Below are 13,765 nucleotides of genomic sequence, written 5' to 3' on the forward strand. Positions count from 1 at the left end.
ATTTTTCTAAGCCATTGGCAGTTTTTGAGGTGTTAAGGCCCATGTACTGTCTGAGCTTGAAATCTGTATACTTAGGTGTACCATGTCTGTTCACAAAGCAGCAAAATCTAGAGTTCACAGTTGTTGATTCAATATTTTCTACTTTGATCACGCTCAATCCTAAGTGCACCTTGATATAATTTCTGTAAGTATGTAGTAAATTTGCATTAAGACTTTGGCTGGAATACTTTATAACCAAATGTTGTTGATCCCTCTATTTCCTTTTACTATTCTGCCAAATTCAGGGTGAGTGGAAATTGTGCCAGGGAGCCATTCTAGCTGTTGTTCACCATCAACTGCCTCTTACAAAATAATTGTACCCCAACCTGATTTTCCTCCCTGCCCACTTCCAACACAATGATTTGAAGTGAGCATTATTACTGAAAAAGCATTCTTCTGTTAAATGCTGCAGCAGAAATAGCTGATCTGAGATTTTCCACTCAAATAATAGCAGATATTTAATGCCTTCTCATATGCTTTTCAAATATATAAATTGTAGGTTAGTAATGGAAATATGCCTGATAACACTTTCCCATCATGACATCAAGAATTCTATAGCTGTATTGCATTGCTAAGGATTACCAAAATGGAAGGACAAATACCTGGAGCAATGCAGTGCATTAGACTATGTAGGATATTCGATTTCTTTCATCTGACACAGCTGGCCATGCCATTGGCACCATAAAGCGCATCATGTTGAGCTTTGCCTTATGTTAAGCTTTGCCCTGTCTTGATCTGCATACATGTAATTTAAAAGACTAAATTACTTGATGCTATCGAAAGAGATTTTCATCTAACATGGGATGTTGTAATTGGTATCAGTTCCCTGTACTCATGGGTAACTTTATTTTAAATTAAGTAATGGGATAGGGGTGCACCTGACAAGTCTTCATTTATTGTCCAAACCTTAGTTACCCTTAACAGTTATGGTGGACCACCTTGAACTGCTGTAGTCCCAATGGTGGTGGTGCTTCCAGCATGGTGTTGGGTTAGTGATTGCTGGATATTGACTGAGCAATGATGAAAGTGCAGGCATTTGCCTAAACCAGAATGATGTGCATCTTGGTGTCAGCTGTGGCTCAGTTCATAGCACCCTCGCCTTTGAATCAGAGGGTTGTGGGTTCATGTCCCACTCCCGGAAACCAAGAACTGTGATTGTACTCGAAAGAGTTGCAGTCTGTGACTGTTGATAACTCGAAAGAGTTTCACAGAGAATTTGGTGCAATTACCACTTAAACTCAGCATCCACAGTGTAACTGCAGTATGTACAGGATGCGGTGCAATAAATCCCTCCCCTGCAACTTGTATGGGAATGCCATCAACTCCAAATTTTTCACAACCCTGACTTGGATCTACATCACCTTTACTTCACTGTTGGGTTAATATCCTGGAATTCTCTGGTTAAATCATCCTTGAGCCACTATCAATGTAAGGTTAGCAACTGAAAGGAGAAAACCCGCTACTAAATTAACACAGTTGGGGATGGGTAGTAAAGTTGCCTTGCCTGGGTATCTCATGTACTGAGAACAAAAAATAGATATGTAGCTGACAAGCAAAATGCTGCAAACACACAGGTTAATCTAATCAGCATCTGTAAAGAGAACAGATTAGCAAACATTTCAGGTTGGTTTTGCTGCTTCAGTTTTTTTAGGACTGTTATTCTTGCACCATTTACATTGAACTTGTGTGTCTTGGCCTGGATGAAAATTGTAATTGGGTTTGGAACTAAGCACTCCTTGTAGAACCCAAACTGGTAATTAGGTGATACATAATGGCACTCTTACTTCTGTAATCACTTTGAGGGAAGGCTAATTGGCTGGGTTAGATTTGTACTCAATTTGGGTAGATACAATATATCTAGACAACTTTTCAACATTCTCCTATAAGTACTAGTGCTTTATAATTTGGTTAGGATTAGTGAAGTGTACAAGCAAGGAATTCATTGTGATTTTTTTTCAGACTGTCAGTCTACAATTCAATGTCATAACTAAATGATCAGAGTGTCTCTGATCAGCTTACCATGAGCCCAGAAATTGGTCCCTTTAAGCCTCTAATGCTGCTTATGTGTTTGCTAATAGACCCCTGCAATGATGATATGTATGAAAACATACTAGGAACTTGTTGGCTCCAGTGCATTCACAGCTCTGTCTTTCATCTTTGCAACTAGATTAGGTTAAGGCCCCAAGGTTGTAATCTAAAACTCTTAGTGGGGGTTTACAGTTCTACAGCAACCTACTAGCTCTGTTATTTATAAATATTTATATAATTGAGAAAATGCTGGCCTTTTAGCAAAACTTGAGTATGTTGTGGAATGTTTTGTTTTCCAGCCCCTTCGTTTTAAATTTTCAAGCTGTCCTGGAGTCTGAGTATTAGTGTTTTGAATGTTTAATCAGATAAAGGCTGTCTAAGCATTTCAGCTAAGGAAAGGTATGTGATTTGGCCAGGAGGCTCAAGCCGATGCTGTTGTAAGTTTAGCTTTTTCCTTTAACTTTTTTCTGTAAAAAGCTTACATATTTTTTTAATAACTGGTAATGTAAAACTTAATGCTGATTATCATTCGACTATAGTAAGTGAAAGTTGGCCTGCTGATTTTCCACATATAGCCAACATGTAGACTGCCTATAATCCTATGGAAATAGTTAAGGATATATGATTTGCTGTAATGTTGGATGAAAACTGGGAAGCGACATCTGTTAGCTTGCCCAATTTGATAGTCTTCTAATGTAAGCCTAAAAAGACTGGTCGCAAGCTCTTTGAAGATCTGCTTAACAGATTTCAATGCTCACCAGATGTAAACTTCTACTTGGGGGTTGTTGGATAGTGATACTTATACCGACATACATACTCAAGCTAAGTTCAGATAACTAGGTAGATCCCATATTGATTTGTACAACCCTAGCTCGAGGTCTGCTCCAAGTCTATCAGATCTTTTGTGCAAAATTTCCTTATGACAGAGTAGCTTATGCTAAACAAAAACAGAATTACCTGGAAAAACTCAGCAGGTCTGGCAGCATCGGTGGAGAAGAAAAGAGTTGACGTTTCAAGTCCAACATGACCCTTCAACAGAACTTCAACAGAATTAGCTTATGCTAATTTTATTCCAATGTTGCAGACCCCATCTCCAGCATTCTTATGTAAATTTCCCCTTCATTACTGAAAAATGTGCACCAATTTCTTTTGGAAAACAGTCCATTTCAGTCATTTGAATTGTATATTAAAATTCAAAGCTGTCTGCACAGGTTATCGAACTAGTTCCCAAACTGGGTGTAAATGGTTTCCTTAGTCTTTCATCCAGCCCATCCATCTTTGGAATCTAATCACCCCCATGCCCAGCATCCCCAACATCCTTTGCATCCCCCCAGACCTGTCTGCGCCTATCTTTACTGCAACATGCTTAGAATGTGGTCATGGTGCATTGTTCCTCCTTAACTTCACACAGCCTTTAACCTGGTAGACCATGTCAGTTTTCTCCAACACCTCCCCTCTGTTTATCGGCTCAGTAGTCCTGAACTCACTTGATTCTACGCTTGCCCTTCCTATCATTCCAGTGGAAGGTTTGAGACTGGTGGATCTCGCAGGAAGCTGACCCTGTATCTGGAAGTTACAAGGGGCAGCATGTAAAGCAGAAATAATTGTATTGGAAGAGTAGCATTGTTAGAAATAGTGGTTCCTTCTCAAAGCCTTCAATGTGTTTCCTTTGATTCTCTCAAATCAATGCTCATCTTTCCTGCAGTTCCCTGTTTAAATCTCCAATAAGGCTTCTATCCCTGCCACAATACTGAAACAGCCCAAACAAAAATGATTCTTTTTATTGTAGACTAAAAAACAGCGCTCTATGTAAATGTATGCTAACTACAATTACATTTATACGTCTCACAGAAGCAACAGGAATCTGTTACAAAACCAACATTTTAGTAGTTGGTAATCATGGCACAAGTGCTTGCCAAGTAAGATGGATGTTTATTCTTTGCAGAAGGACTAAATTTGTTTAACTGGACTAGATTTCGATGTTGCTGTGTTGCTGAATGTAATAGTCAATAAAATCGGGCAGATTTCATGTTGCAACACTTGTTCATTCCTGTGGTTCAGGCTTTCAATAACTCGGCAATAGAAGCCCCAAGCTAGGTTTGTTTACTACTTGCAGTTGAATCCGGATGCTGTGTAAACTGACTTGTCAAACGAAGTACCATGGTTTTGGTCAAACTTCGGTTTAGTGAAACTTTGTCATCTTGAATCATATCTCAATTGTTAGAAAATTCAGTCTCAACCAATGCTTTCTGCACTAATTGGCCTAATAAATGTGGTGTCTGCTGAAAGTTGTATTTTATATACTTTCTAAAAAGATACATTTTTCTTTAATCATAGGAACATGATCTAAAAGTGAGCACATAAGCACAGCCGAAGAAATATGCCATACTAGGGTTTACTTGATGTCACATTGAAAACATTTAGGAAGTGTTGATTGCTATGAAACCTGTGACATTTTAGATTGCTGGAGAGAACTGTACACTGGCAGAAGTTTTGTGGTAATTTTTTTTGCATATGACTGCTGATCCAAATGACTAGAAAATCCTCAAATACAGAAGTGAAGCTTGGCTATGTTGGAAATGCTGTGAAAGCTACACTGGGTTATTGGAAATAATAATGTTAGCAGAGGAAACTGTCAGTCATAAGCCCAACCTGCCAACTTCATTACGGTTTTGGTCTTAACTTTAAACTTCTGCTTACCATAGATTTTAGTAATTATTTCAACACAGCTGATTTGAGGAAGATATGCAAAGTATAAATTTATTTAGAATATCTTTCTGAATGAAAATTATTGCAGAAGTAAAGTCTTAATCAACATTTATTCTCCACTGGCATGCATTTCTGAATCTAGCTTGGAGCTTGTGTTGGTGAGTCACCAAAAGTCTAAGGCTTGGTTAAAAAAAATAAATAACCAAACTTTGCAGCTTAGAAATTGGATGATTTTCATCAACTTTTACATATAGTAAAATTTAAATTTACTCCAGTTATGTGTTAATTTAGAATAGAACATTTCTTATGCTGTATGGTATAATTTAAATATAACGTGAACCTATATCTAGAATCTGGGAGCAAGTACTTTATCCATCTGCGTTGAGAATGCTGTCAGTGGAATTTGGAGTTGGACAAGGGATATCAAATACATGAATGGTGTAAGAACTTCTGAAGTGAAATTTTAGGTATTGGAATTGAGTGCAGAGCAGCAAGAAAGTGCTAAGTAGGCTAGATGATATTGTATTCAAGTGTGAAACTTTAAAGTAAACCAACCTAACAACCCAAAAATGGCAGCACAGGAAGGAACAGTGCAATTCTTGCTAGATGTGAGTTTTGAGCATATGGCTTTGACTTGGGCAAGTACAGTTGTGGGAGTTAGCACCATCTCTGCTTGAGCTTAGTCTCAATTTAAGAAGGAAATGGAGACAATCCAACACAGCAGGGAAAGGTTTTGAACAAGGGTTTGCAAGGGTAATCACATTGCTGAGTGATGGAGGGTGAAAGATGGTGACTATCTGAGGTAGGGAAAGGCACAAATGAGTTTAGAACAAGAATATTCAGAGCTCCTATTCTCAGGTTTGAAGCTGTAACTTGCTATGAGGTTTATGGGGAGGACCATGAAAAGCACCAACGAACCTGAGATGGCTCAGGCCTCGTTTCATTTGGGAATGTAGCATAGACTCTCAAATTTCAAGAATGAAAAAGATGATCAAAATAATTATTAGGGATATTTAGTTATACTTCATATCGGTTTTCTTTCATATCGCACCTTGCATGACCTCAAGACATCACAAAACACTTTACAGTCAGCAAAGATGGATACCAGAAAATAGGTGAACCCTATTTGAGCAATTACAATAAATAAAACTGAAATTCTACATAATTAAACTAGGCTGGAGGAAGACACAACACCAATAAACAATGGGATACATCTCTGGTTCCTGAGGGAGACAAGGAAGGAAATTGCAAAGAACCAAGAAATTGTATTTTGGGGTCCTGTTGAGCTGGTTATGTGCTGAAAGATTGAGTACTGTCCAATATCATTTCCCATTTTCAAAAAGGATACAGATATTCTGGTTAATTAGAACCTAGTTAGCTTAACAGTGGTGGTGAAGAAAAATATCAAAGCTTTAAAAATAAATTACTGCATATATAGAGTAAATAAAAGAAGCCAAAACAGGTGAGACAATTGTGTTTGAGAAACCTCTTAGAATGCGGGAAGATGCAGTGGAGTTCAGGAAAGCTTTTGACAAAACACCACTTGGATGATTAGTAGACAAAACTATGGTGTGAAATTAAGAGGAGCATAGAAAACAGGAATTAAATTTAGAAGGGAGAAAACTGAGTTGGAGCTGGGCTTTTTGTATAAAGGTTAGCAATAATGTCCCACTGAATTCAGTTTAAAGGGCCATGTCTGGTATGTATCAATTATCTGGATACAGGCCTGGAGGAGTGGTGTTGCAACTAATGCCAAAACAGGCACTGTAGTTTATTATTTAACATGCCTAACCAAGCCTACCTGTCGCCATGACAATGGAACCCTCTGCTCTCTGTATTTTGTTTTCTTGTCCATAGCTAATTTTGTTGTAACTTGCAAGCAGGATCAGGGTAGATGAACCAGGAAGCAAATGGTGGCAAGGAAGCGAGATTCTTTTCTTGAATTTTGTTCCTAATTTATGCACATCTTTAACCTCCGTCGCTCTCCCTGATCTTGTAGCCTGGGCACAAACATGCTTACCATTTCTGCGCTCCCTGCCCCCAAGCTAGCTAGTTCGTTTCATTGCCCTTTTCTGAAATTCTGCCACCACAGTGCACAATAAGCCACCTGCCTGCTCACCTGGAGCTGCTGCCAGCAGCAGTTCCTCGCTCTCAAGCCTACATAAAAGTCTACTTAAGACAGTGCCTCACATGATAGGGCAGGGGAGTATTGAGATGGGGGTAAGGGCTAAAAATTTCAGATGAAATTCAGTAAGAATGAGGTTTTAAAAAGAAAAATGCAATAATTTTTCACTTTGAAAGTACAGAAGGATATGGATATACAAGTTAATTAAACATAAATATTGATCAGGCTATTTCTTAAATTGGGAATCTAGATTTTATTGGGAAGTATGAAACAATAAATATTGAAGCTATATAACTTTTTCCAAATTTGTTCACCAAGCAGCATTGTACCAAATCTGCATTGTGCACTCTTTAAAGCTTCACGATTCTCCCTAGAATGTGGACCCCAATATTGCACAGGGCTTGGTATAACTAGAATGACTTGCCGTGTTGGAGTCCACACTATAGGGAGAGTCTTGAGGCTTTAAAGAGTGCACAATGCAGATTTGGCACAATGCTGCTTGCTGTGAATAGATTAGGAAAAAGTTACGGCTCTTTTCAATAATACAGTGCAGATTGTGGGATGATGATATAGATTTAAATTGAAAAGAGACGGGGTAGATAGTTTCCAGTAACTGAGAGGTCTAGAATGTGGAGCAATAGATAAAAGACTAAATGTGAGATCTGCAACAGAGAATAAGAGAGCTTTCAAAGCTGTGAGGCTATGGAATTTACTCCTAGAGTTAGTTTTCATTTAGTGTTCAGATTATGCATATGTGGTGTAGAAAGAGTTCATATTATCAATCTGCATCCAGCAAGAGCTTGTGTGCATGTGTAAATATATAGCTCCTTTAACATAGCAAAATATCCTAAGATGCTTAACGCTACCAATAGTTTTTTTAAAAAATTTGTACTGAGTCATGAAATATCAGGGCAGATGACCAAAAGCTTGCTCTGAGGCAGGCTTTAAGAAGCATCTTAAAGGATCAACAGTTTAGAGAGGGAATTCCAGAGTTTGGGGAGAAGGTAGCTCAAAGCACAGTGACCACGGGCGGTGAGATTTTGAAAATTAGATGCCAAGAGGTCAATTGGAGGAGTGCAAAGATCACAGAGGCACCTGGGGTTGTATGAGGTTAGATAGGCAGAAGTGAGCAAGCACGGTGATAAATGAATGAGACTTGTTGCAAGTTAAGATATGGGTAGTGGAGTTTTGGATGAGCATAGGTTTATAAAAGGTAAAAAAAATGGGAGGCCATCAGGGAAGCATTGGAATAATAATACTAATGGTAATGAAGGCATGAATGAGAGTTTAGCAGCATATGAGCTGAGACAAGGTCTGAGTTGGATGATATAGAGGGGGAAGTAGGCAGTTTTGGTGATTGAACTGATACGTGAGTGAATGCTCAAGGTTGAAAATGACCTGACTTGGTATCAGATAGTTGCAGGGATCAGGATGGACACGGTAGTCAGAGCATGGAACCTGTGGTGGGGACTAAAGACAAGGCTTCAGCCTTTCCTGTAATTAGTTGGAGGAACTTTCTGTTCATCCAAAGCTGGATAATAGATAAGCAATAAGGCAAATCAAACTTTGGAAGGGTCAAGAGGGGAGTGAAGGAGCAGTGTGTTGTCAGTGTACATGTGGAACCTGATGTGTTTCCAGGTGATGTCACAGAATAGCAGCATGTAGACAACCTATGCAACTCTTAATGAAGATTATGTTGTGAATCTACAATGAAGCTGTACAAACTACACTTTACTACTGGAGCTTTTCTACCAAAATACAGTCTTGGAGGGTCCCTATATGCTGAAGTGCAAATATAAAATGAAACTTTGCAAAAATTGCTGGAGCACACTTTGGGAAATGAAAATGTCTGATTTTGCTCATGGAAACCATTGATAAGGCATAAGAAACTATCCAATGACCTAAATCAAATTTTAACAGCACTGTCCTTATTATAGTTGGTTATAATTAACATCTGGTTAATCTTATGGAAAAAGTGCTCAGTAGCTTCTAGTTTGCCTTGAAATTAATTTTGTAATATTTTAACGTAGGCATCACTTTCAAAATAAAAGCTACAGATCTCCCAGTGCAGACATGAAGGGCTGAATAGTTTCCTTTGGTACTATGATAGAGTTTCATCCTTTTTTTCCCATTTTGTGTTTCAGAACAGTCGCTCGATGGGGAGTAACAGAGGACCACCTCTTTGTGTCGCCTTCCCAACTCTATACTGCAAAGAAAACACCTCTTCTATAATGAAACTAGTATTAACTGAATGGCAATTAATATGGATTTTTAATAGACAATAAACAAGCCATAATCCAAAGTTTCTACCAAATAGCTTTCTTTTGGTTTTTGAATACATTTGAAGGAAATTGTGGAAGAAAAGTGCCAAGCGTACAAAACAACTGAGGAAGACATCTTGATTAAGCATTTTTCCCCAATAAAAGTGTGTGCACACTTATGGCTGCAATGGCTCCTCAGAATGACGACACAGAATCTATGCAAGCACAAGAATTACCTACCAAATTGAAAAAGAAAAGAGACGACAAGGAGAATGGTGATGAAACAGTTAGTGAGGGGTCCATCGATCGCATTCCCGTCAAATTATGGGTGATGCATGGTGCAGTGATGTTTGGCAGAGAGTTCTGTTATGCAATGGAAACTGCCTTGGTAACACCAGTATTGTTACAGATAGGTGAGTGCTAAGAATCTAAACAACACTAGAAAATGCCTCTGCAAAAGTTTTTCTATAGTTCAGATCAGCGACAGACCAGTATAAGGACCAAAACACTGGAACTAAGCCAGTGTGCTCTCATTGAGTTATTTATCCATGCATTGCCTATTTATATACACCCACACTGACTATTTAAGCATTACTTAATAGAACAACTATGTTAATAATACAGTAAAGCTCTGCAGCCTCACTACAGCAAATATGCATAACACTTTTTTAATAATCGAATTTTACATCTTCAGAGAATCATAGAAGTTTACAACAGAGAAGGCTGCCACATGGCCCATTCCAATTGCACTGACCAAAAAAGAAGCCACCCAGCCTAATTCCATTTTCCAGAATGTGGTCTTTAGCCGTGCAAGTTATGGTACTTCAGGTGCATATGCAGAGTCCTTTTAAATGAGTTGAGGGTTTCTGCCTCTACTAGCCTCTCAGGCAGTGAGTTTCAGACCCCCACAACCTCCTGGGGTTTTTTTTTAAATCCTCGTCTCCCCTCTAATCTTTCTACCAATTACTTTAAATCTATGCCCCCTAGTCATTAGCCTCTCTGCTAAAGTAAATAGGCCCTTCCCATCCACTCTATCTAGGCCCCTCACAATTTTCTATATCTCAATCAAATCGTCCCTTAGCCTCCTCTGTCCTAAGGTGAACAACCCCAGCCCATCCAATCTTTCCTTATAGCCACAATTTTCCGGTCCTGACAGCATCCTTGTTAATCTCCTCTGTACCCTCTAATGCAATTACATCCTTTCTGTAGTCAGGTGACCAGAACTGCACACAATACTCTAGTTGCAGCCTAACTAATGTTTTATATAGTTTGAGCTTAACCTCCCTGCTCTTATATACTATGCCTCGGCTAATGAATTAAAGGATTTCTTATGCCTCCTTAACCACCTTATCAATCTGTCGTGCCACTTTCAGAGATCTGTGGACATTCACTCCAAGGTCCCTCACTACTTCTAAACCTCTCAGTATCCTCCCATTTGTTGTGTAATCTTTTGCCTTGTTTGGCCTCCCCAAGTGCATCACCTCACACTTCTCTAGGTTGAATTGGGTTGATAACGAAGGTAAGAACCCATGGGATCCAAGGCAAATTGGATGCAGAATTGGCTGAGTGGCAGGAAGCAGAGGGTGATGGTCACGGGGGTTTTTGTGACTGGATGCTTGTGTCTAGTGGGTTTCCACAGGGATTGGTGTTGGGTCCTTTGCTGTTTATGGTATATATAAACGATTTAGACTTGAATGTAGGAGGGTTGAATAGTAAGTTCACGGATGACACGAAAATTGGGGAGGTAAATAGTGAGGAGGATAGCCTTAGATTACAGGAGGATATAGATGGGCTGATCAGTGGCAAATGGAATTTAATCCAGATAAGTGTGAGGTGATGCACTTGGGCAGGACAAAAAAGGCAAGGAAATACACAATGAATGATAGAACCCTGGGAAGTACCAAGGATCAGAGGGACTTTGGTGTGCATGTCCACCGGTCCCTTAAGGTAGCGGGACAGGTAGATAAGGTGGTTAAGAAGGCATATGGGATACTTGCCTTTATTAGCCGAGGCATAGAATATAAAAGCAAGGAGGATATGCTGGAACTGTATAAATAAACGCTGGTTAGGCCACAGCTAAAGTATTGCGTGCAGCTCTGGAATCCACATTACAGGAAGGATGTGATTGCACTAGAGAGTACAGAGGAAACTTACCAGGATGTTGCCTGAGCTGGAGAGTTTTAGTTATGTGGAGAGATTGGATAGACTGGGGTTATTTTCCTTGGAGCAGAGGAGGTTGAGAGGGGACATGATTGAGGTGTATAAAATTGAGGGGCATAGATGGAGTAGACAGGAAGGAACTTATCCCCTTGGTGGAGGGATCAAAAACCAGGGGCATAGATTTAAGGTAAGGGGCAGGAAGTTTAGAGGGATTGTGAGGAAGATTTTTTTCATCGTGGTGGGAATCTGGAACCCACTGCCTGAAAGGGTGGTAGAGGCAGAAACCCTCATAATATTTAAGAAGTATTTGGATGTGCACTTGTGATGTCATGGCATAGAAGGCTATGGGCCTAGTGCTGGAAAATGGGATTAGAATAGTTAGGTACTTGTTTGACCGATGCAGACTCGATGGGCCGAAGGACCTTTTTCTGTGCTGTGGACCTCAATGACTCTCTGACTCTATGAATTCCATTTGCCACTTTTTCGTCCACCTGACCAGTCCATCTTGAATAAGAATACTTATCAAAATTTCTAAGAATGGAACTTATGCCTCCAAGGTTTTTGGATTGCTATTGAAGGTGCTAACCAATCTAATACCACTGTTGGAAAGATCATAACTGTACTTCTCTCTTTGTTATGATTTATTCATAAATATATATTTGCTTTACAGTTCCTGATGAATATCTAAATTTTCCCCCATTTGCACAAACAACAACTGAATTCACCAAGAAGAGAAAATATTAATGGAAGTAAATTAGCCCATATCTTCAGTATAGTGTTTGCTAGCTTGCAGTCAGTTGTATATTGGTGCCCATAGCTGGTATATTGCATAATTTAATGTGTGTAGTAGGATTTTGATGATCATCTTTACTCCACAATATTGTAACCAATAGTAAATTGGTAGGTTGGGAAGTGTGATTTAAAATATAACAAAAGCTTAATGTTTACAGGAAGTGCCCTCAAAAGACTTGACACTGCCGGGAGTACTTCACATTTGGATGATTGTTGATAGTAAACTGATATGTAAACGATGGAGTAGCAGACAGGTTCACTTAGTCAAATGGCATAATCACAATTGCTGTCTTTGTAACATTATTAAAGAGGATCTTGAATATTGCTGAAAAGAGAGATAAGGTGCCAAAATTTTTTTACCTTGCACTCATCAGGACAAACGCAAGAATGCCAAATTTCAAACGCTCACAACAGTTTATACCACAGAAGGAAAGGGTGCTAATTGGTTGGCAAGTCAACCCTGGCTGAGGCATTGCAATGGAGAAAACAACAGAACAATAGGTTCCCCAAACTGCTGGGTAATTTTTTTTTAAAAAGATGCAAAGCATAAACATATTCCATTTGTTTGCAAAGAAGAGGTCCTGTGTACTAATGTATGTCTCTTCTAGCAAGCTTAAATGAGCCATGTTACAAACTCAACTGATTATCTTAAATGGTTGTTAGTGTAGCTATTAGCACACTCGGGATTGTTCAGCAAGTGCTGCCCAATTGCAGAATCCCATCTAACAGACATTTTGTTTTGGGTTTTACAAGCGCAGGCTGGTTGAGTATGGTTTTTGCTCTACCTATCATGAACAAACGAAGGAACATCCTGTTTGATTTGACCAGCCAGTCGCTGGGACGTACAACCTATTTACCTGGCATCGCACCACCACAGCTCCCTTTTTATCCTTTAGTATTGTTGCGATTGTTTGAAATTTGGAATTCTTACTTTTGAATGCAAGACAAGGCGACATGCCTCTCTTCAGTAATATTCAAGATCCTTTTTGGTAGTACAGAACTTATGAATACAGCAGAGAATTTTCTTTAAATAACCCAATAATGCTGCAAAAAATGTAGCATCTTGAATTTGGAATTGTGATAAAGCAATCTCTCATCTAATAATTAACCATTAACACATTTTTTGGGTGGGGGAAAAATACCGGGGTGAATTCACTTACAATATGATTCTAACTAAATTATTTCCTTTGCTTACTTTTGCTTGCTTTGACATCCTTTCGTGCACACTTTTTTTTAAGCTAGCTATTATCTTGTTAAGCCCACTGTGTTCAAACTCCGTTATGACCCAGGCATTGACTTGTTTTTACATTGCCTGTCAATTGCAGAGTTGGGTCTGTAATTGTGCTGACAAGTTTGTCACCAACTCCATGTCTTTTTTTTTATAAAAAACACTTGCAGCCTCTTGAATAGTGATCCTTTGGCTCTTGGCCCACTCTTGTTTTTGTCAACATCTGGTAAACTGGCATTTCAAAAATGTGTTTACATGTGTAATTTTTTCACTTTTTTAAAAACAAACTGAAATAACTTAGATTGCTTTCTCCCATTATCAAGCAATCATCTATTTACGTGTTTGCCTCCTAAGCCTGTTGTTAAGTTGGCTCAAGCAAAACATTCCAAAACAGCATATGCTAAAGTAAACAAATTTGTCCAG

At 39.0% G+C, this 13,765-nt stretch overlaps 1 protein-coding gene across 6 annotated transcripts in view; it reads left to right on the forward strand.

Annotated features, from left to right (window-relative positions):
- The window catches only part of LOC144679970 (solute carrier family 45 member 4-like), a 79,498-nt gene that overhangs the window by 30,268 nt on the left and 35,465 nt on the right, over positions 1-13,765 (forward strand). For 5 of the 6 annotated variants that reach the window (XM_078540989.1, XM_078540994.1, XM_078540990.1 and 2 more), the window contains exon 2: positions 9,046-9,575. In XM_078540989.1, the coding sequence (XP_078397115.1) occupies positions 9,341-9,575 (235 nt within the window). In that variant the 5' untranslated portion in view covers positions 9,046-9,340. Of the gene's footprint in view, positions 1-6,901; positions 6,997-9,045; positions 9,576-13,765 lie in introns of those variants that run through there. The other variant, XM_078540993.1, reaches the window with a different exon arrangement.

Source organism: Cetorhinus maximus, chromosome 4, assembly GCF_964194155.1.
Source record: "Cetorhinus maximus chromosome 4, sCetMax3.hap1.1, whole genome shotgun sequence".
NCBI lineage: Eukaryota > Metazoa > Chordata > Chondrichthyes > Lamniformes > Cetorhinidae > Cetorhinus > Cetorhinus maximus.